The sequence below is a fragment of the Doryrhamphus excisus genome, linkage group LG11 (assembly GCF_037039965.1).
Source record: "Doryrhamphus excisus strain RoL-2023G ecotype Guam linkage group LG11, RoL_Dexc_Guam_v1.1, whole genome shotgun sequence".
NCBI classification, from domain to species: domain Eukaryota; kingdom Metazoa; phylum Chordata; class Actinopteri; order Syngnathiformes; family Syngnathidae; genus Doryrhamphus; species Doryrhamphus excisus.
In genome coordinates this window covers 21,177,427-21,198,304 of record NC_136367.1, presented here as the reverse complement: position 1 = coordinate 21,198,304, position 20,878 = coordinate 21,177,427, and the positions used below count along the sequence as shown (strand labels likewise).

General features: G+C 45.5%; 3 protein-coding genes across 3 annotated transcripts; 2 read left to right on the top strand and 1 right to left on the bottom strand.

Annotated features, from left to right (window-relative positions):
* Positions 1 to 3,570: 3,570 nt before the first annotated feature.
* Positions 3,571 to 6,214, bottom strand: snai1a (snail family zinc finger 1a). The gene is made up of 3 exons (XM_058065145.2): positions 5,950 to 6,214; positions 5,046 to 5,564; positions 3,571 to 4,668 (listed from the first exon to the last, which is right to left on the bottom strand). The coding sequence occupies exons 1-3, from the start codon at positions 6,023 to 6,025 to the stop codon at positions 4,484 to 4,486; spliced, it is 780 nt and encodes a 259-aa protein (XP_057921128.2). The 5' UTR covers positions 6,026 to 6,214; the 3' UTR covers positions 3,571 to 4,483.
* A 1,599-nt stretch (positions 6,215 to 7,813) lies between these two features.
* On the top strand, positions 7,814 to 9,763 carry tp53inp2a (tumor protein p53 inducible nuclear protein 2a). The gene is made up of 4 exons (XM_058065168.2): positions 7,814 to 7,948; positions 8,355 to 8,471; positions 9,166 to 9,265; positions 9,351 to 9,763. Exons 2-4 carry the CDS (start codon positions 8,363 to 8,365, stop codon positions 9,604 to 9,606), a joined length of 465 nt encoding a protein of 154 aa, XP_057921151.2. The 5' UTR covers positions 7,814 to 7,948; positions 8,355 to 8,362; the 3' UTR covers positions 9,607 to 9,763.
* Positions 9,764 to 14,898: 5,135 nt separating this feature from the next.
* cyld2 (cylindromatosis (turban tumor syndrome) 2) lies at positions 14,899 to 19,839 on the top strand. Its single transcript, XM_058065120.2, has 14 exons — positions 14,899 to 15,033; positions 15,098 to 15,567; positions 15,770 to 15,899; positions 16,181 to 16,425; positions 16,518 to 16,686; positions 17,634 to 17,766; positions 17,904 to 18,008; positions 18,203 to 18,282; positions 18,367 to 18,433; positions 18,521 to 18,653; positions 18,721 to 18,829; positions 18,905 to 19,023; positions 19,093 to 19,297; positions 19,526 to 19,839. Exons 2-14 carry the CDS (start codon positions 15,133 to 15,135, stop codon positions 19,723 to 19,725), a joined length of 2,130 nt encoding a protein of 709 aa, XP_057921103.2. The 5' UTR covers positions 14,899 to 15,033; positions 15,098 to 15,132; the 3' UTR covers positions 19,726 to 19,839.
* Positions 19,840 to 20,878: the final 1,039 nt, after the last annotated feature.

The window sequence follows — 20,878 nt, the reverse complement described above, 5'->3', positions numbered from 1 at the left end:
GCTTGGCCGAGTCAGGCTTTTGTGGCCACGGCAAAGGCGCAGAGACGAGGCGGGATTTAAATAAAAAAGATGACATCATTCCTGATATGAGCTTTTCTTTTCAGCGTTTGAAAATTGCAAATGTCCCCACTGAGGGACGAATAAAAGCATAAGATAAGACATCTTCCAGAGACACAGATGGACAAAGACAAAAGTCCATGTCCCGACCTCGGGACGTGTTGCCAGCTGACATTTTGAAAATAGTCCTGAACTAACTGGCAACAGCTGAGCCTATTAAACTGGACAGGCTCATCCTGGATGAGCCGCAAGACCGCCACTGCCAAAAGTCGGCCGCCATCATTGATTTCAAAGCCACGGTGTGGACTTGTTGCAGACGTTTCCCGATCCTTCACGTCTTTAACGTATGAATGCGTGAGCGAGGCTACGCAGCCGCCGTCCTGCCACATAGATCCCTGAGTCAGGAGGAAATAAGACACTGGCGTGGAACAGTTTACCTCACTCTGGGTTGGCTCAGCCCACGCAGCCCGACAGCCCGACAGCCTGACTAGCGGTCTGACTTAGCGACGAGAGCAAAGGAGCCACGGGAATGTGAGCCTCCAGTCTGCTCGCTCTCTGACTCATTGTCTAGAAGCACAAGTTCTATTCTCCAGATGAGAAAGGCGTAGAACGTACGCTTCAGCCACGCCGGTGTTGGAATTAGCAGTCGTTTATTGGGGGTAGGCTTTGCAGTGCAATGGAGTCCAAAGCATGGCCCGGGGGCCATTTAGGGCTTTGTTCGAAAAAATACAAGAAAACTAAACAAAACAAAAGTACAACTAGAAGAGACTAAATCATACAATTATAAGAAAAATGGCGTCAAGTTGAAAAATGTAATTCTTTAAACAGTTATAATAGCACAAGAAACTAAAATAAAGTGAAGAATATTAAAAAATAAAAAATAAAAAATAAAAAATAAAAAATAAAAAATAAAAAATAAAAAATAAAAAATAAAAAATAAAAAATAAAAAATAAAAAATAAAAAATACATAGTATTAAGAGACAAATGTGTTAAAACCAAAAATTGAAAAAAAAGCCTATTCATACTCGTACTAATAATCTAATAAGCTGCTGGTCCTTCCATCCTGCAGCCCAGGGTGAAACAAGCCTGGACCCCCCCCCGCTGTAGACCCCCACTGCATCACACTGGGGGTTCTTAATGGTTCCGTTAGCTTATTTAGCACGTAACAGGCACAGAAGATGTTTTTGAAAATGCAAAGCAGTTGCACAAGACTGCAAACTAAGTGGATAAAGATGTTCAAAACCCCGAAAGACAGAAATTGATTTTTTTTTACTGATAATCAGAAGAATACATCGTACCAATGGCGAGTTCCATGGAGGAAGCCGAAGTTCTTGTCGTCACTGAGATCAAGGAACTGGAGAACATTGAAGGTGACATCATCTGGACGAGAAGGAAAGACTTGATGCGGCCTCGGTGGGTTTAGTTACTTCAATGATTATTTATTGCTTTGATTGGAACTCCTGGGGGCTTTTTGGTAGATTTCTTAACACTTTAGGGATGTGGCGATAAATCGGCCACCAATACGTCCGTGATCGACACGTGCCGATAAATACCTTTCAAAGCCGTGCGTGACTATTCAGGTCATGACAACCAAACGTGACAAGAGGTTGACAACATCGTATTGAACCGACGAGGAACGTGGGAGAAGCAACACTCCAATGGTTTCCGTTTCAGCCAACCGACAATGCCAACTCCTCTTGCATCTTCCCGTACACACAACCAGATTTAGCCGCCTAGCTAGTGAGAATTAGCCGCCTAGCTAGCGAGAATTAGCCGGCTAGGTAGCGAGAATTAGCCGGCTAGGTAGCGAGAATTAGCCGCCTAGCTTGCGAGAATTAGCTGCCTAGCTAGCGAGAATTAGCCGCCTAGCTAGCGAGAATTAGCTGCCTAGCTTGCACGAATTAACCGCCTAGCTAGCAAGAATTAGCTGCCTAGCTTGCAAGAATCAGCCGCCTAGCTAGCAAGAATTAGCTGCCTAGCTTGTGAGAATTAGCCGCCTAGGTAGCGAGAATTAGCCACCTAGCTTGCGAGAATTAGCCGTCTAGCTAGCAAGAATTAACCGCCTAGCTTGCGAGAATTAGCTGCCTAGCTTGCGAGAATTAGCCGCCTAGCTTGCGAGAATTAGCCACCTAGCTAGTAAGAATTAGCTGCCTAGCTTGCGAGAATTAGCCGCCTAGGTAGCGAGAATTAGCCACCTAGCTTGCGAGAATTAGCCGCCTAGCTAGCAAGAATTAACCGCCTAGCTAGAGAGAATTAGCCACCTAGGTAGTGAGAATTAGTCGCCTAGCGAGTGAGAATTAGCCGCCTAGCTTGCGAGAATTAGCCGCCTAGCTAGCAAGAATTAGCTGCCTAGCTTGTGAGAATTAGCCGCCTAGCTTGCGAGAATTAGCCGCCTAGCTAGCAAGAATTAGCTGCCTAGCTTGTGAGAATTAGCCGCCTAGGTAGCGAGAATTAGCCACCTAGCTTGCGAGAATTAGCTGCCTAGCTAGCAAGAATTAACCGCCTTGCTAGCGTGAATTAACCGCCTAGCTTGCGAGAATTAGCCGCCTAGCTAGCACAGTACACACACTACCACAGCGACAAGCAATGCGGTTAGTTTGGAGCTTGTTTTGGTACTACCTTTTTCACGTGTCTATGAGTGTCCTCCAAGCGAGTGGTTAGCATGTAGGCCACACAGTCAGGAGATGGGGAAGACCTGGGTTGGAATCTCCGCTTGGGCGTCTCTGTGGCATCTCCGTGTGGAGTTTCTCCGAGTACTCTGCTTCCCCCCCCATTCCAAAAACACGCTAGCTTCATTGGCCACTCCAAATTGTCCATAAGTATGAATGTGAGTGTGAATGGTCGTTTGTCTATATGTGCCCTGTGATTGGCTGGCCACCAGTATACTCCCTAACTGTATACTCCCACCCTAGTGAGGATAAGCGGCATAGAAAACGGATGGATGTTTAATGGCCAGGGGCCTTGGAATTGTGTAATGGCGACCCTGGCCAATGTATAGCTGATCCATGTGATGGGACGGTCGGTATCGGACTCGGCAGCATCAACCCTGAGAACTGTAAGCCTCAACACATCAACGTTGTGTATGACCCTTTCAGCCATGTTGCCCCTAATGTGACTAGTTTAGCATACCTGAGACAAAAACACAAATACATTTTCAAGCTGTGTTACTGCGCTTCCACTAACTGGTATGCGTCCCCAACGCCGCGGCCATGTTTGCACAGTGACGGCAGCGAGAAGCAGCAGGCAGGTGTAAAGAGCCAACAGGTGCGTTTCATTTGTTTCCCGTCCGTCATGCGGTGTGTTCACCTGCACATCTGCAGAGCCGCGCTCTCCAACAACGGCCGCCTCACTCGCCACGTCCAATATCAAGATGCCCAAGTGGCGGTTAATGATTAGACAGACCTTGTTTGACCATAACGTCAACGCAGGTGCGGCACGCCTGGCCTCCTCCACGGCCGCGTACGCCATCCACAGCAGTATTAATAAACATAAATTACTTTATTGAATGCAAATCAGAATGGTATTTGACATACACAAAGTAGTGAACACACAAGCAGGTACACAATGGAAAGAACACATTGCACTATAAAACACTGCCGTATAAATGTTTAGGACATTTTAAAATTCATCGTGTCTCCACGGTGTAAACTTTGCAAATCTTTGGTCCCAGCCTTTTTGTCATCATCGATGTGAATACTGCAAACGTTGACGAAAGCCACAAGTAGAAGTGAGGTAAAGAAAAAGACAAAAGATAAAAACAAATGATTTCACGTATGGCTTTGACTGCTATTATTAACACTGTGGTAACCTGGAGTGCAGCACTTTTTATCGCTATTTCCTAACTCATGGGATTAAAGGGTGTCGTCAAAATAGAGGCTTAAGATGACAAAGACGATATTCCTTAGTGAGGACAAAGCGAGGCCGATGGACGTCACCTGCTGCCCGCCAGCGAAGGTCACTGCCGGAGCACCTGTTAGCACCTCGTCCGTCGACACCGCCGTACCAGGGACAGCTGTGTGTGCCATGGCTTTTGTGTGTGCGTGTCCGGGGGGCCCGCCGAGGGGTCCGCACCACCCACGCACCCCTACCTCTCGGCAGCTGTATCTGGGCTGCGATCCTGAGCTGTCCGCCGCCGGGACGGAGACAGGAAAGAACACCTTTTACCCCGACGACTTCAGCACATATTTGGTCTTTGGAATGCACACAACGGCGACAAAGGGGCTGATATCAAGTCCAGCGTCACTTCGCTTCAGATTTGGTCCGACGGCTTCAAAACCGCACAAAAGAGCGAAGAGGCGCGTACAGTTCAGATCCACGCGAAGACGAGATCCTTCCTATGATCATGTCTCCCAATCCGTGGCCACCAGTTCTCCACCATCCTGAGCTCGGGGTTTCGTCCCACCACATCCGGCCCCCGGGGGCGCCTCACGCCGAGGCAGAGCAGCACCCCGAGGAGCTGTGTTTCTGCAGCAACGACATGCGGCTGAAGGTGCGAGAGCAGACGCCGCACTGGTACTTCTTGACCTCGGCGTGGGTCTGCAGGTGAGCTCGCAGGTTGGAGCGGTCAGCGAACGCTCGGTTGCAGTGAGGGCAGGAGAAGGGGCGCTCACCTGCGGAGGGCGGAACAAAAGAGTGTTAGCATTTAGCAGGTGGCAACGCGCCATTAACACCTGACTCTGTGGATAATGAATAAATGCATGGAAGCCGACGCAATTAGCATGATTAAATCACAGCCAAATGAGATTAGCATGCTCGCAAGTTGCCGCGAGTGCTCGTGATAAGACAAGAGTCTGGAGGCATTCTTCCAAGCCTTTGTCTTCACCCCGTCGTCCTCCCCAGAAGCAACGATAAGATCATTAGCGAGGGAGGCATTGTTGTCGGCGCATTAAACACAATGAGCGATCAATGAGTCTACGGACGGCTTCCCCGTGTGACTGATTGTCCCGGATACCCCCCCCCACTCGGTGGGACCCCCACATGAGCTCACCTGTGTGCGTGCGGATGTGGCCGCGCAGCAGCCAGGGCCTGGAGAAGGCCTTTCCGCACGTGGTGCACACACAAGGCAGGGTGTGCGAGCGGATGTGCATCTTGAGCGCCCCCAGGCTGGTGTACTCTTTGGGGCAGTGCTTGCAGAGGAACGCGGGCCTGGTTGCTGTCACGGGGGCCTCCCGCTCCTCCTCTTCCTCCGGAGGGCCGGCGCGGGCCATGACACCCGTGCATTTCATTCGTTGACGCGGGGCGTACGTGTGCACCGGTTCCGGGCTGGGGGGGTCCGAAGTGCGGCCTTCGTCCTCCTCGCCGCTGCTGCTGGCGTTGCTGCTGAGGCTGGACGGGGAGCTAAGGTCCAAAGGGCCCGGGGTGGCGGAGGGCTCCGTTTGGGAGGCGGGTAAGTAGAGCGTCGGCAGGACGCTGAGGTCCCACACCAGGCCGGTCGTCAGGCAGGTGGCCGTGGAAGTGTTGATTCCCGACGAGAGCTCAGCGAGAGGATTCCTGTCCAGTGACGAATCTGCCAAAAAGAATCATTCAAAGAAATGAACCAAAGATTTTAGACACGACAACACACATCCATCTTCCCAGGCGGAGGAGCCGTGTTTGGGCGTGAAGTTGCAACCATTGGAAGGCTTCGTGGGCCGTTTCCTCCCACGTCCTCACAGGGTTTGGACCATGAATGGAGCTCTGTCCGTGGCAGCAAAGGGGAAAGAGCATAACGGCCACAACTCCACTTCACTCAACTTACTAGCCCACCAATACAGGAGGAAAACAGAACCCACACCATAATCCACGCTTCTTGCATCCACACTGGGGACCGGGGGCTTTCCGGCCAACGTGCACAATTACGTAAGGGTTTCTTAACCCAACCAAATACCAACAGAGAGGACTTGAACACTCACCATTTTGATATTCCAGTTCACTGTAGTTTGGCTTTTGTTTGGCAAAGTACTTTTTAACCAAGAAAGACCGAGGCATTGTCCTTTTGGGGTGTTAAAAACTGCCTCAAAGTATCCGCTGGTGGTTATGGAATGAGCAGGTCAATTCAAGCGACCCTCTGCCAAGTTGAAACATGAAAAAAAACACATCTACGGTTGGTCCGGTAGTCCAAGATCTGGAGAGAAACTCAGCAGACCAGGAAGCATGCAGCTTTCATGCAGAATGACTAAATGCTGGCCTCTGTTCTGAAATACTGACATAGGCGGTAGGGGTGTGCTCACCCCGAGGGCCCTCCCCGCCGCCTCCTCCACCCCCTCCACCTCCTCCTCCCATGGTGCTGCTCCGCTGTGGAAGAAAAAAAACCCTTCATACTTGCACCCCTCTCCACAACCCAAACACGAAGCTCGCAGCGTTTGCAGACAGGATTCCAGCAGTGCTGACCTGCAGACGAGCCAAGGTGACGGAACGCTGCAAACTATGCAAACACATCAGACAAGCCGCTTGGAAGATCATCACCAGCAACATTAAGTGTCGTAGCGGCCCTGGCCAGACGCTGGAGAGAAATATAACACAAAGGCCGACTAGAACTGACACGCAGAACAGATGCCTCATTGAGTGTAAAAATGGTAGGAATCATCCGCTGACGGAATCATACGCACACGCTCACCAGATCACATTAGCTCAACAACTTTGGGAGCTTCGGGGGCCGAGAAGATAAAGCAAAACACCATAAATTCAAATTCAACGCATACATTTTCTATGCCGCTTATCCACACCAAGGTATGCTGGAGCCTATCCCAGCCGACAACTTAGATTGGTGGAGCACATGAACAATATATTACAGACTTTAGGGACACCATATATTAGTTTTAGCATCCTTAAAACGTACCAAACTGGCGTCCTTCCATTTTTAGGTCACGCAAATATTGACTTTATTTTTGAGGAATTGAGTTAATTTTATGTTTGTCTGTGTTGGGAATGTACATTTGTTCATGTTTCTTGGAATCTGTATTCTCTTCCTATGGCTGACTTCCAGGAGTTCTAGACAGGCTCGTCACGGATACCGAGGTAGTAGATGGATAGTTTACTTGATGTTATTTAAAACATGTCACACTTTATTAGTGTAAAAAAAGAAAGCACTTGACATGAAGCACATGCTGTCAATTGGGGACGCCCTTGTTTAGCGTTGTTTCAAGTAGAGCAAACGCCCCCTCTGGTGGACAAAAAGAGTAGTGAACCATTGCCTCGGTCATTGGGATCGTCCCTCGATCAAGACGGTCGTTTTGGTTTTTAAATGTTGGGGGAAAGCGTATACGAAGTGTTTAAAAAAGCATAAGTCGTTTTCAAGACGTTGTTATGATATCACAGAGTGTTGCGTACCGTGGAAGCTTGGCTTGAAATGCTGCCTTAAAAAGGTTTCGCTTCGGATTCAGATAATCGACATTCACCCACACCAACACGTGTCATTCGCTAGCATTTGGGTAACCGACAAATGTGAAATGTACTGCACAGGGTAACTATCTTGACAGCAAAGTTTGCTCTTTGGCGACTCTTCATTACCGCATGTAAAAGGACGGGGAGGGGGGGTATGTGGACTCTGATTGGCGGTTTTTAATGTGGGTGGAAACGGAGGCGTAGCCACTGTGAGTAATATGGTCTCTGATTGGCGGTTCTTCATATAAACGAGACAAAGGCGTAACCACTGTGAGCATGTGATCTCTGATTGGCGGTTCTTCATGTGGGTGGAGACAAAGGCGTAGCCACTGTGGGTATGTGGTTTCTGATTGGCGGTTCTTCATGTGGGTGTAGACAAAGGCGTAGCCACTGATTTCTCATTGGTCAAATATTTGAATTGCAAACAACAGCTCTTCGCATTGACCAACGTTTAAGATTTGCGGACTTTGGTCAAAATCTAAAAATTATTGAATGACAGTCGGTCTTATTGAGAAGAATTAAGATCAGGTAAGACTCGCCATGTATCTGTTCAAATTTATTGTCAACAATAGTTATGATTGACCGTAGCGTCTCATTGTAATTTGGTTGTGTTTATGAAATAAAGTATTTATGTAATGTTATGGGCTGTTTTGATGAAAAGTTCAGTAACATTACTGTTGTCTCGTGCATCTTATTGTTGTTGTTACTGAACCTCAGTTAATGTGCAACAAACTGGATTAAAAAGGGTTTTTCTCATTAAAGACCCCTCCCCTCGTCTCGAGACAGATGGACTCGAACAATGACATTCGGGGGGGGGGTCGATGTTTCATAGGACATTTTAGTCAGCTGTCTAAAAATTGCTGGTCTGTTGTAAATAATAAGATGAATAAATTTTTTCCATGTGACCAATCAGTATTTGTATTCTCCTCACCAGTTAAAGAGATGTTAAAAAGGCTGGCTCGTCTGCTCTTTGGGGGACAGGAGGCCCCCCCTGGGGAGGTCCAGCCTGAAGAAGTGGTGGAAGAAGAATGGCTTGTGGTCAGTCATCAAGGTTGGTTCTTAGCTGCTTTAAGACTTGGAGCCGAGATGACATGAAGCCTGTTGTGAGTATTTCACTGGTTTTACTGCCATTGGCTGACGACCAGTCCAGGGTGTACCCCACCCCTCGGCTGACGTCAGCTGGGATAGGCGCCAGCTTACCCCCACCGCCGTGATGAGGATGAAGCAGCAGTAGAAAATGAGACATAAATGAGACACGTTTTTTCTGTATGCAGGCTATTTCATCATCAGTGAATTGTAGTGGGGGCTTTAAATGATTTTACGAAAATAGTAAGGCTTAGGTGAATTGTGGTCCCAACAGTAGCCCGTGTTATTCTTATGATTATTGTGTTATTATTATTCCAAACTTTATTGGCGATCACGTCTGGCTATTGTCTCTCAACAGTGACACCCAGTGGCCATTTAGAGTACAGCACTATATTCACAAGCAGAATGTTTCTTCTGCCTTGTATTTGTTTTTTACTTCCTTTAGTTCATTTAGTCATTTTATGCTTAATTTAGCGCAAGAATAATACAAATGTCTTACATATGTATATTATTATTAATAATAGGCTGCATTCAACCAGGAAACAGCAATCATGCCCTAATTACTCTGTGAAAAACCACGCTAGAGTGAGGGTGCCACAGTCTGTTGTTCAGTATTTTTAACAGCATGAACTGATTGAGCTTTGTTCCATTCTTTGCAGAGGCAGCGTCTGCCGGGACCGGGAGCGTGGGGGCCTCCAGTCTACCCCCTGACTCCGATTCTAATACAGTTGCTACTACACCAGTAGATACGGATGCAAGGTAAATCAGTAAGTTTGCTGTAGATTTGATGATATCTCTTCAGGATGTCATCACCAACGACATATATTTTCCATGTTTCTGTCAGCACAACAGAACCAGAGAGCGAGCAGTCGACAGATCAAAGCAGAGGAACTGCCAGTAAGCGTGGAATCCCCTCAGCATTACTCTCTCCGCCCGAAGCTTTGCAGGAGCTCACAAAGTTAACCTGCAGGAAAGCATCCCGCACGTCCAGCCATTGCATGTCCCGAAATGCTATTCAGCGTCAGAATCGTGTTCGCCAAGGCTGCCAACAACACTCCTTCCCTCTCCAACAGCCGGGTCATCGCACCCTCAGCCGCTGAAGTAAATACTCTAACCTAAAAAACACAAACACAAGACATCTACTCTTGCCATAGTTGAGTATTGCACTTTAAAAAAAAACAACCAATCGCCATCTTTATTGCACGCAATAATCATTGCGTTTAGATGCACTATTTTTTATCTATAACAAAGTGATTTGTGATGTGTTGTATTTTTTGTGTCAAAACAGTAAAAAAAATGTTGCTTCCCTTTTATCATGTGCATTATTGCTATACATTCATGGTTGACCTCCATTGATGGGATCTGATTGGGTGAGGTAATTACACCAGCGGTATAATTCTACCTCACGGGAAGACTCCCAACCTGCACAACGTGATTTTTAGTAGACGATTAGCGATAGCCATTAGCAAACAATCCGCTATTAGTTACAAAAGGTTGGAATCCCTGCGTTTGGCAGGTGGTTCCATGCCAGGTAGGTGATGCAAATAAGAGCATGAAAAGGTTAGCGGCAGTTCACTGACCTTGACTAACCTTGACATTCTATTATTGACACCATAATAAAGGAGACGCAAGGACCTGCAGAGTCTTGACTCTTCATCTTTGAGTCCCATTTTGGGAATTCTATGCTCCCAGTGTTAGACACCAGTTTGGGGTATAAAACTAGTATAAAGTACTACCATATTTCTAATATGGTAGCTCATGGGGTGCTTACCCAGTTACTGTGTCAACTGTACTCTTGATTGTGTACTATCGGGGTGTAGTCACAATAGGTGGCCCGCGGGCCACATACAGCCCACCAAACACCCAAACCATGTCTCATTCACGCAGTATTTATTTTGGCCTGCAAGGGGCACCAGTGAGGCGCACTGGTCACAATAAAGCAGCAGTAAAAGTCAGTGTGTTGTCTACTCTTGAAAAGAATGAAAAGTAGGCACTGAAAATTGGCCTTTTTACGGTGACTGGGCCATAAAATATGATATAATATTATATTTAGCCAAATAAAGATGACCCAGACCCAGACTAAATGCTGCTTTGAGGGAGTATAACCTGCGGAGGAGGTACTTCAAGCATTCGTATTTTAAACAAAGGAAGCTTCCAGCAACAACGCACCTCAGGATGTTTACATTTCCTGTATCACTTCTGCCACGATGCTGCAGATTTACCTTGGTGACAAGTCATCATTACTGTTTATATATGTGCTTCATAGTTGCACTCTGCTGTATGCTATCATCATCATCATCATCATCATCATCTAATGGCGTCTCAGCTCTTTGATGGTTGAGTGTTGGTTTCGGACCATGGATGCTAACAGCAGTCGGAGTTCTTGACAATCATGGCTCTAGTGTGGATGCAGCCATGATGCCGCACTGTTTTTTAATGTTTGATGCATTCAGGGACATCACATGGTTACATTTGCACAGTTCAACATGGCTGAAAAGGAAGTAGGAAGAAGATTGCCAAGATGATTTTATGTTTGGTCCTCCAGTTGGACCACCATTGAAATGTGTGTTTAGTTTAGTATTTGGGAAGGTGGGTACAAGGTGGGTACCATAGTTCATGAATAAAGTACGTAGTATTTGCTGTATGAGATGGGAAAGCCCAACTTCCTGTTGCACGGCAGCTGAAAAACCCACACTTGCACGTCTACACCAGAAATATTCCACATTTTTAACTGACATCTGTCAGTGACGTCCCAAGTTGAAATCGTGAATGACTAAATGTCTTGAAGAACTAGTTCTGTTCACATGGTTGGCCAGAAGATATGGATCTCACTCGGCTCTCCACCATTTGGCGTGGAGAGTCCACGCCATCCAAAAGACCAAGCCAACGGCTGGACAAGCGGCAGTCACGTGACGTGATGGCCTCCTGGTGACAACATAAGTGTGGTATTTGCTTTCGGTGCACGCTGACATTCCTTCACCTTATCGCCGTTCTCTGAGCAAACCATTCGGTAGCAGGATGGTATCTCGCTCGGGCATCATTACCAGCCTCATCCTTGAATATTCCGGGCCAAACAAAACTGGCAGGCAATATCACAACAGCAACAACGTGAAGGATCCTAGCACCCGAGCTAACATATCAGATCATTGATGTCGTCAGTTTGGTCTCTGAATCGAGAAACAGAAACCAGCCTGGGAGGAGGCCTTGCAGACTTTGAATGAAAGCCCCCACAGAGGTGAAAGGTTGAGAACAGTCGTCCACGGAATCCTGAGGAACCAAGATGTCACTCAGGAAATTATTTTCCTTGTCTTTCATGAACTTATACATATGTCAATATAATGTAAATACGTAAAGGTGTATCTTACATTTTCTGTTTAGCATCTTAGATCAATAATACTATCAGCCAACTATCAACAAAACATATAAATAGACTCTCGAATGATGAATAATTGCTTACAGTAAGTACTTTTGCCCCACAATAAACCCCGAGTATTTAGCTGCGTGCATGCGCCCTTGGATGAGCGTCAAAGTTGTTACATAAACCTGATGTGCATCAAGATACTGTCAGACGACATGCCAGCCGCATCACATGGTCGGACGTATCACGAGTGGGGCGTGAGGACAAACATGTCATTCAAAACGCTCTACCTTCTAGAACAGTGACGGGGAACGCTTCTGCTCACCTAATGAGTTAAAGCCTACACCGCCCTGCTTTCCTTTGCATGCTGGGAAATAAATGGGCTTCAATTAGAAGTCATGTATTTATGTAGCTTCAATTAATTATTACCTCATAAGAAACGAGTGGAATGAGTATCAACCTTTAATGGGTACTCCTGGTATTTGCCATTTTGCCGTTTTGACATGTTTTGTCATCACTGTTCCTTCTGCATGATCTACCAGCCTCTTCCAAAGTTAGGGTCAGGTCCAGGCTAATTAATAATGGTAATGGTAATGGTAGTGGTAATGGTAATGGTAATGGTAATGGTAATGGTAATGGTAATGGTAGTGGTAATGGTAATGGTAATGGTAATGGTAATGGTAATGGTAATGGTAATGGTAATGGTAATGGTAATGGTAATGGTAATGGTAATGGTTTTATTTCATTTGAACATGCATCAGATTCCAATTGAGTGCATCCCATAATCAGTTCCCAGTTCCACATGTCCGAAAGGAGTAGGAAGAAGCAAAGCTTATTAAATCCTACCCCTCCATCTGGTACTTTGACAATCAGTAACTGTTACATTTGTTCACCTCCTGCTTTCCTAATATAGTTAAAAAATTGTTTTTTATTATTTTATTTTTTTTAATTTATTTTTGTCACATACCGAAGTACTCGGTGATATGAGCATCCAATGCCATAATGGGTACCATAGTAAGTGTCAATATAGTGATATATATAGCACATCATGACTGGTTCAAGACTCTTCATCCTTGTATTTAGCAAACGTCATAATAATAATAAACATATTTTTAATTACCCAAGAAATCCCCAACTCAGCTTCTTACTCTTGATAAGATCGCACCACAGCAAAATAGGTCAAAAAAACAAACAAAATGAGTACAAAGTAGTCCAAATATTTTTGTCAGGCTGCTGTCATCCGCCCGTAAGCAACTAAAAAACAAAGGCGTGAAATGAAGTTGTGACTTTCAAACGCCCCCCAGCGAGTTTTCTAAACCGCCAGTGAGAAATAGTTGCATTCAAAATATGTTGTGAAAATGATACTGTGTTGAGGTAGGTATGATATATGAAAAAACAGGAAAAAACGTGTCCACGGCAGGTATGTTTGTATGCAGGTATGCAGGTATGAGTGACACAAACAGCTCTATGCAGACTGATAGAAAGCGGAGCAGTGAACGGCCATCGCTGTTTTGCTCGCCCCGGCTTGGCTTGTTGGATATTCCTGGTATAAAATAATAAGGATCTACTTCCTGGAACTGACAGATCAACTGCTAGCGGCTACAAGTGACAACGGTCCATAACAATCTGAAATGTAGAACACAAAGTCAACCAAATCTGACCACATCAATACCCGGGCGCGTCCGGGTGGGAGCGTTGTCAGTGAAACGTTACTTCCTCTTTCTCGAGACTGGTTTCAGTGACAAAAAGTGTAAAAAATGTAAATATCCGAGCAGAAACTAACACAGGAATACTTTTGACAGAGGAAATAAGTGTAGTGTTTTGGTGTCTTTTAGCCCTTGAAGCTTAACAATGATTTAGCTACATGTTGCATATTTAGTGAACGGTGGGAGGATAGGGATAAGCTTTTCATTGTTCTGCATTGTTCCGGGGGAATATTTCTTCACTCCGTTTAAAGGGATGAGTGGTGGTACCAATACGTGCTCCTGCGAGAACATTGTATTCTACGTAAACAATGTTGTTTTGCACCACTTCAGAGTGAAACCATTCTTGTTTGGGGCGTGTCTCTACCCTTTGAATCCTGCACCATCCCCTCAGACCAGAACTGTCCTAATGAAGCCGTCTTTGACGAGGAACTGATGAAACCTGCTCGGATGAGAGGCGGAATGTCTTCTCAGACGGCCTGAACAGTCCAGCTGGAATGGATTCAACAGACGGAACACGGGCTGGAAAAAACGCGCATAACCAGAAAACCGCGTTTGTGTGCCAGTTGTTTACTCTTTAACCTCATGAACCCCAATCATCTTTGACATGAAATCTGTATTTTGGGTGTAAATAATGTTAGTTTTGTGTATGAATTGTGTGAATTATTTCATTGCTTTAATGAGCAGAATAATGACTAAACGAGTCTAAATACATTTCTTAGATTCCTATTAATATGAATGAGACTGCAAGAAACGTTTTTTCTTCTTGCTTCCACGCTTATTTCGCCATCTTGGTTCCATCTTTTCATCATTTGACATGAAAAAGTAGGAGATGAAAAAATGTCTTATGTATCTTAAACATGATTGTATGTTGCCAAAGCCACCATTAAACACGTATTTCTTTGTGCCCATGAACCATGCTGAGGTATGGCGGCCATGCTGAGGTATGGCAGCCATGTTGGCGATGGATGTCATTTGGTACAGCACGTCCAAGGCTGCGACTAAATGGAATAGGAGTTAGGAATCACAGTTCTGGAATAATCTAGTGTTCCTCTTCCAAAGTGAAAGCTCCACATGTATTGATGATTATTAATAATCCAACGATGTCATTTGATTCCCCAGCCAACAACAGGAGCAAACTTATGTTGGATTGTGGAATCAAACATGCGGCATTTCTGTCCTTGAGGTACAGGAACGGACTGCATCCGGAAAAACACGGCGGATTATCTAATCCGAGTTGCAGTCACGCACCGCCATGACATGTGTGCAGAGTTTAGGGCGGAGAAGAAGAGCTGGGGCGGGGGGGCGTGGTCGGTCACAGCCGGGTCACAATGAGAACCAGCGAAGAAGAAAGTCACAGTCACCTCGTCGGGACGTCAGAAGACGAGGAGGAGGTTGTGTGAATATTTCAAACATGACAAGCTGACGACTAATTGTCGGCGGCGAGGAAGTAACCCATCTCTTAGGTAATATAGCCACCTTTACGCAGCACACGACGAATGTTTACATAAATTTATTGTTACATTTCAGTTCCGTGTAACACCTGTTGACCGTATTGGCTTTCAATGGAGCCCACTCCGGTGTTGAAGGAGAAGTTTTTCATCGTAATACGCGGGAAGTCGAGGAAAGGCTTCTGCCGGGGTTGCATCGGCCGGGTGGAGGCAGAGACGCACGGCGGGGAGCTGATGGGGCTCCTGTACTGCGGGGGTTCTAACGGCGGGACCCCCAAGAAGGGCGGCCTGGTTCGGAGCGAGGACACCTACCCACTGACTCGCTACCAGGCCCAGCTTCTGCTCTTCATCTCGTCCGTCGGCAAACGCCTGGAGCTGCTGTGCAACCCTCAGCTCTTCTTGGCCATCTGCGAGCTGACCGTGGATGACCTGGTGGTGGTGAAGAGCAAGAAGGGTCACAAGCCGGGCTTGGTGAAGAACCTGATGCAGATCGGGAAGAAGGAGAACAAAGATGATCTGCAAATGTTGGCCTTCGAGGTGGAATTTGTGGTGGGTTTTGCTGTTTTATTATTTGAACCGAACAACCGCCATCTTGTGTGAGTTGCACAGGTACATAGTGTTACATAACTAGATTGGCTGTTTATCCACATGACCTCCTGGAGCTGCCACCTTGGAATGACATGAGGATTAGATGTACCAACTGTGTACTTTTGGCACTGTTAGAGCATCTGTGTTTGCTTCTATCTTTCAGGACGGCGATCAGAACTTATCGTCTAAAAAGCCTGCTCCTCCAACCCTGTTCAGCGCAGCAGACATCATCCAGGTGGTCCCATCCTACTCTGTCCCACTCGGACTAAACCTGGGAGGCGGCCAACATCACGGTATGCATGTGGCCATTGTGGCATTATCAGAAAATGGGGGATCAAACGTCCCCTTGGGGGTTGTGGAAGAACTGGTCCAGTGGCTCAGGAATGCAGACGAGTGGTGTCATCACATGACATGGCATGGCGTGTGTTCAGCTGTCTTGGGTTGTGTACATACCTCAAACATATTGTCTACCTGTGCGGTGTTAGCCGGAGGTCATCTTGAGCAGCAGTGGCATATCTCCAGATTGAAGATAAGTATGATTATTTAACCGGGAACCTCCCTACATTCTCCACAGGAACAAACAAAAAAACGGTGGCACGCATCAACTCCATGCCAAATATTGGCTCCAATGGACGGATGAAAGCAACCCACGCGCAGCGGAGCGTCATTCCCAGTCAGAATAACAGCACGTCGCGTGCACCTCTGGAAGTGGGGTCCTTGGTGGAGGTGGTGTCCAACACGGGGGTCACGGTGTACGGAGTCGTGAGATGGCTTGGCGTCCCCGCAGGAAAGACTGCGGAGTGGGCAGGCATCGAACTGGTGAGTCATAATCGTTACAGGCTTTAACATGATGATGTTTTTGGTTATTTTTTGAATGGATGAAATCTTCTTTTCTGCCTCAATATTGTCAGGACTATGACGTGAACGGCTGCTCTGATGGGACATATGGAGGCCAGCGACTGTTCACCTGCAAAAAAAACAGAGCTCTGTTTGTCCCCGTCACCAAATGCAGCCCTGATGGCAGGTTTTCCTTCTCTTCGACAGCAAGCGACGCCGCCAGCCAAATTGAAATACCTACAGGTTGGTTGATTGATGCAATTAAGCAGCTTGCGTTATGTAATCATTTAATAACATTCACATGAACTCATTCAGTCCCTGACATTTTTTCAAAAGAAATCCCTTTCTGTATCGGCCATTTTAGATGATTTTGACTGATCTTTCAATGCACACAGATAATTGTGTTCGATGGTAATATATTTATGGACTAAACGAAAGATTGCACTCTTGACTTTCATCAGAAAAAAAATCTCTTATCGCTAAAAAGCTCTTATCAAATGCACTTCTGCCACCTTGTGGCCGTTTCTATGGCTTCAAATTGCTCTGAAGCGCAACGCATTAGTGTAGAGTTGCATCATCACCTCTTTTTGCCTCCTGTGCAAAACAAAAAAAAGACATAAATACATTTTGGGATCGGGCGTTCAGGATTATAAAAACATCTAAACTTTGTCTGTTGAATAAGTTAAGTTAGTGTTTCATTACTGCAGAATAGTACATACCACTTGTATTTCTGAATGATTTGACTAACAATAGCCCATAGTGTACCACCAAAGAGTGGCCATGAATTCATTTTTGTAGTAAAAATATGATTATGCTGCCAGCATCACAAAGAATGGAAGAACAGGTTGATTGTGAGAAGAAAGTCACAACTGTAGGCTTTTAAAGCAGCTTGTCCCAAATGGGTCTATTTTATTTGACTCATTTTTATCAGTAGTTTACATTTCTATTTTGTGTTGTCAGCTGATTTAAGAGTGCCAAATTCTAATCTAAAGTATTTATTAGGCACGATTAAAAACTTGAATTGTTGCATGCTACTCTCACTGTAATTGAGATTTAATAGAACTGGGAGTTTCTTGAAGGCCTATGTTATAATTTAATTGTTTTTTGTGTGCACAGTTACGATTAAAATGTTTATGAACATGTTTTACATGCATTGCAAACCGTAAAACTGTGTGTTTTTTTTGGTGTAGTACCTCCATACGTGGACTCTGACGAGTATGTGGCACCCATTCCCGAATCAGAGGTCACGTCTTTGTTGGTGGGAAGAATGAAAGGGATTCAGGGTCACATCAACTCCTGTTATCTGGATGCCACACTCTTCAGGTAAAACCAGTCCAACACCCTTAAGTCAAGTCGTGTAGCGTTGTTACCTCACCTCTGATCTTGAACGTTGCCAGGAGAAGTGACATGTGCACAATGAGCTGCATCCAGATAAACACTGACTTGTTTCCTTTCCTCAGTTTGTTCAGCTCCTCTGTGACCCTGGATAATATCTGCCAGAAGCCTGCTGACACAGCGCAGCCCATTACTTCCACGCTGAGAAAAATAGTCAACCGTTTACGCAGGTATGAATGACATCCGCTCATCCGATGGCTTGTTTTTCCACACACCTCCCATGTTGCTTCAAAATAAGGACATTAACGAGAGTGTCTACACGTATTCCGAACATATGGGGTGTGTTTCTATGTTTTGTTGTGAACAGTGTTTATTTCTTTCTTTTTTTAATGGAAACTCACTAACAATGAATGCATTGTTGCAGACAAGGATTTGTGCCTGCTGCAAATGTGATGAATTTCCGCAATCAGCTTGGCTGTGACACATTTCGAACAGAGGAAAAAGGTTCATATTTTTCCAAGTGCTGTGTAATAGACGGTCTGCTTTCTTTGTGTAACAACTTCTAAGACTCTTTGTATTTACTTGCAGATCCAGAGGAGTTCATCACAGTTCTCTTCCAGAAGGTTCTTGGCATTGAGCCGCTGCTTAAACTCCGGTATGACCTCGTTCAGGCCACTTTTAATCATCGGGTCCTTGTACGCGAGATGTGAGGTGGGGGTTCCTGACTACAGCTTTCTCCTAGGTCAAGAGGTGAAAGTTATCAGGGGGCGTACACTTTCCAGATCTTTCTGGAGAAAGAGCAGATGGCGCACATACCCACCGTTCAGCAGTTGATGGACACTTCCTGTCTGTCATGTGACGTCAAGTTTGAAGAGGTACAGCAAAGAGGAACTGCTTCACCATACAGTAACATCACGCTAATACTCGATTGTTTTCCTTTAGATGCCATCGTGTCTGATAGTTCAGATGCCAAGATTTGGAAAGAAATATAAAATGTTTTCTCACATCATTCCCTCCATGGAGTTGGACATCACAGATCTCCTGTACAACTGTAAGGACGAGATCACCAAGAGAGCATCAAATAGTTATTCAACAATACTGTACATTTGGGTGTGTATTCTTCCAGCTCCTCGACAGTGTTTCATCTGCGGCCAGTTGGCAGAGCACGAGTGTCTCCAGTGTCTGCCAGATCATAAACTACACCAAGGGAGAATCAAACAGTACTGCGCCACCTGCAACACGCAGGTGAGGCAAATATTTGTTGTAAACAATGCTATTGTTAGCCACGCCTGTTAATTGCACCTTATTTTAAAGGTGCACACTCATCCCTCAAGACAAGGGCATTCGCCAAAGCCTCTGTCGGTTCCAGCTGACGTAGCCGCAGCTTCCCCTGCACCCCGGCACACGATGCAGCTGTTTGCCGTGCTCTGCATTCACACCAGCCACTATGTGTCCTTTGTCAAATTTGGCTCGGACCCGCACTCGTGGCTCTTCTTTGACAGCATGGCGGACAGATACGGTGAGGATATTTTGGATTAGCATCTTTCTTAATGGGCAAATATTTTCCTTCCGTGCAAACCCTGACGTGTTTTGCTTTGTGAATGAAACTGTTACTCGTGACCCGTGTGTTTCTCTTCTGATAACGCAGCCTCAACCAAGACGGATAAGATGGCCGTGTGACGTTGTTGACTGTCGTATCTCTTCTCCATCTGGAATATCATAATCTTACCGTTACTCTTTTTTGCAGGTGACGACCAAAGGGGCTTCAACATCCCCGAGATCCGATCGTGTCCGGAGCTGGGTAACTTTTTGTCCCAGTCGGAGGAGGAGCAGGCCCGGACCAATCCTTCATACGCTCCTGAACTCGTGCGCCGGCTGCTGTGCGACTCCTACATGTTTTTATACCAGAACCCGGCGGTGCCTCGTTCCAATTCAAACCATCGTTGAGGACAAGGACACTATGTTCTTGCAGCAGTGCCTTCATAATAGCTTTGCACTTTATCAACCCGAATTTGTTTATTGTGTCCAAATAGCAGTGATGGGAATCTGTGTGTTGACATACTGTAAAAAAAAAACAAAAAAAAAACTGTATGGCGGCTCACTATAATTTTGACAGTAAAGTGAGCAGTAAAACAATCGCTTTAAAACTGGAAATGTTTTTCTTACCTGTCATTTATCGTTGCTTTTGTCATTGTTTCCCCTTTTATGTAATAAATTGAAGTAATCTTCTGGCAGTTGTTGTGGTGTACTATTAATTGTGTATTGTGTACCACAGTAGTCCTTGAGTTAAGTATTTGAAGCCTCATTGAGCACAATGGAAAGGCAAAAATCGTACATTTTGTTTTTTGCTATAAATAGCATTGTATACGTCATCAAATGTATGTCAACACTGCAGTTGGACGTTTTATTTACTCCCACGGAGAATCACGTGTCTTTAGCACCGGTTTTACATTTTATTATTGACATTCCTTGTTTTCTAAAAAAGCATCCTGGTCCTGTGGGGGTCGGAGACGATAGTAATTTACGTTTAACGCCCTCTGGTGGGTGGAAGTGGGTTTTGCGTAGTCAGCAGGACTTCATCAAACTGAGTGAGACGTCATTTCACGTCATGTTATTTTGCCTGCACCTACAGTAGGTCCACCCAACCATGCATCAGACACGTTTTAAGTTACCATTGATCGGACAACTTGTATATAAAATACTGTGATCAACTAATTCGTAAATATTTATATATTATTTAAAGGGGAACCACACTGAAAACTTATTTCGAACATGTGCTGTTAATATATAGAAACATTGAGTTCGTGGTCGCACATCAGCTGTATAGTCTGAATGTCTTGAGTTGTCATATGATAGGGCTGTGTGCTTTCAAGGTTATTGAGGGCAGGTTGGCCTGCTGCGTGTTCTGGGACGCATTCTGGGCACCTCCATATTTGAAGTCATGGCACACAAGACCTGAAAGAAGCGTGTCCTATGAACAACCTATGCAACTATTTCTTTCACGTTACATATTGTATATGTTATGTAGTTAGAGTGCTGAAAGACAGTGCGCCCTGGGGGGACTTGAGCTGAAAAAGCAACACGTTTCGTCAAAGGAGGA

Bases quoted from the DNA above. Each gene is read 5' to 3' on its own strand.
- tp53inp2a (XM_058065168.2), top strand. From the start codon at position 8,363: ATGTTAAAAAGGCTGGCTCGTCTGCTCTTTGGGGGACAGGAGGCCCCC. The intron at 8,472-9,165 runs GTTGGTTCTTAG...CATTCTTTGCAG, and splicing joins GCTTGTGGTCAGTCATCAAG to AGGCAGCGTCTGCCGGGACC. The intron at 9,266-9,350 runs GTAAATCAGTAA...TGTTTCTGTCAG, and splicing joins CCAGTAGATACGGATGCAAG to CACAACAGAACCAGAGAGCG.
- snai1a (XM_058065145.2), bottom strand. From the start codon at position 6,025: ATGCCTCGGTCTTTCTTGGTTAAAAAGTACTTTGCCAAACAAAAGCCA. The intron at 5,565-5,949 runs GTGAGTGTTCAA...TCTTTTTGGCAG, and splicing joins TGAACTGGAATATCAAAATG to ATTCGTCACTGGACAGGAAT. The intron at 4,669-5,045 runs GTGAGCTCATGT...CGCCCTCCGCAG, and splicing joins CCACATCCGCACGCACACAG to GTGAGCGCCCCTTCTCCTGC.
- cyld2 (XM_058065120.2), top strand. From the start codon at position 15,133: ATGGAGCCCACTCCGGTGTTGAAGGAGAAGTTTTTCATCGTAATACGC. The intron at 17,767-17,903 runs GTAAAACCAGTC...TCCTTTCCTCAG, and splicing joins CTGGATGCCACACTCTTCAG to TTTGTTCAGCTCCTCTGTGA. The intron at 19,024-19,092 runs GTGAGGCAAATA...CTTATTTTAAAG, and splicing joins GCGCCACCTGCAACACGCAG to GTGCACACTCATCCCTCAAG.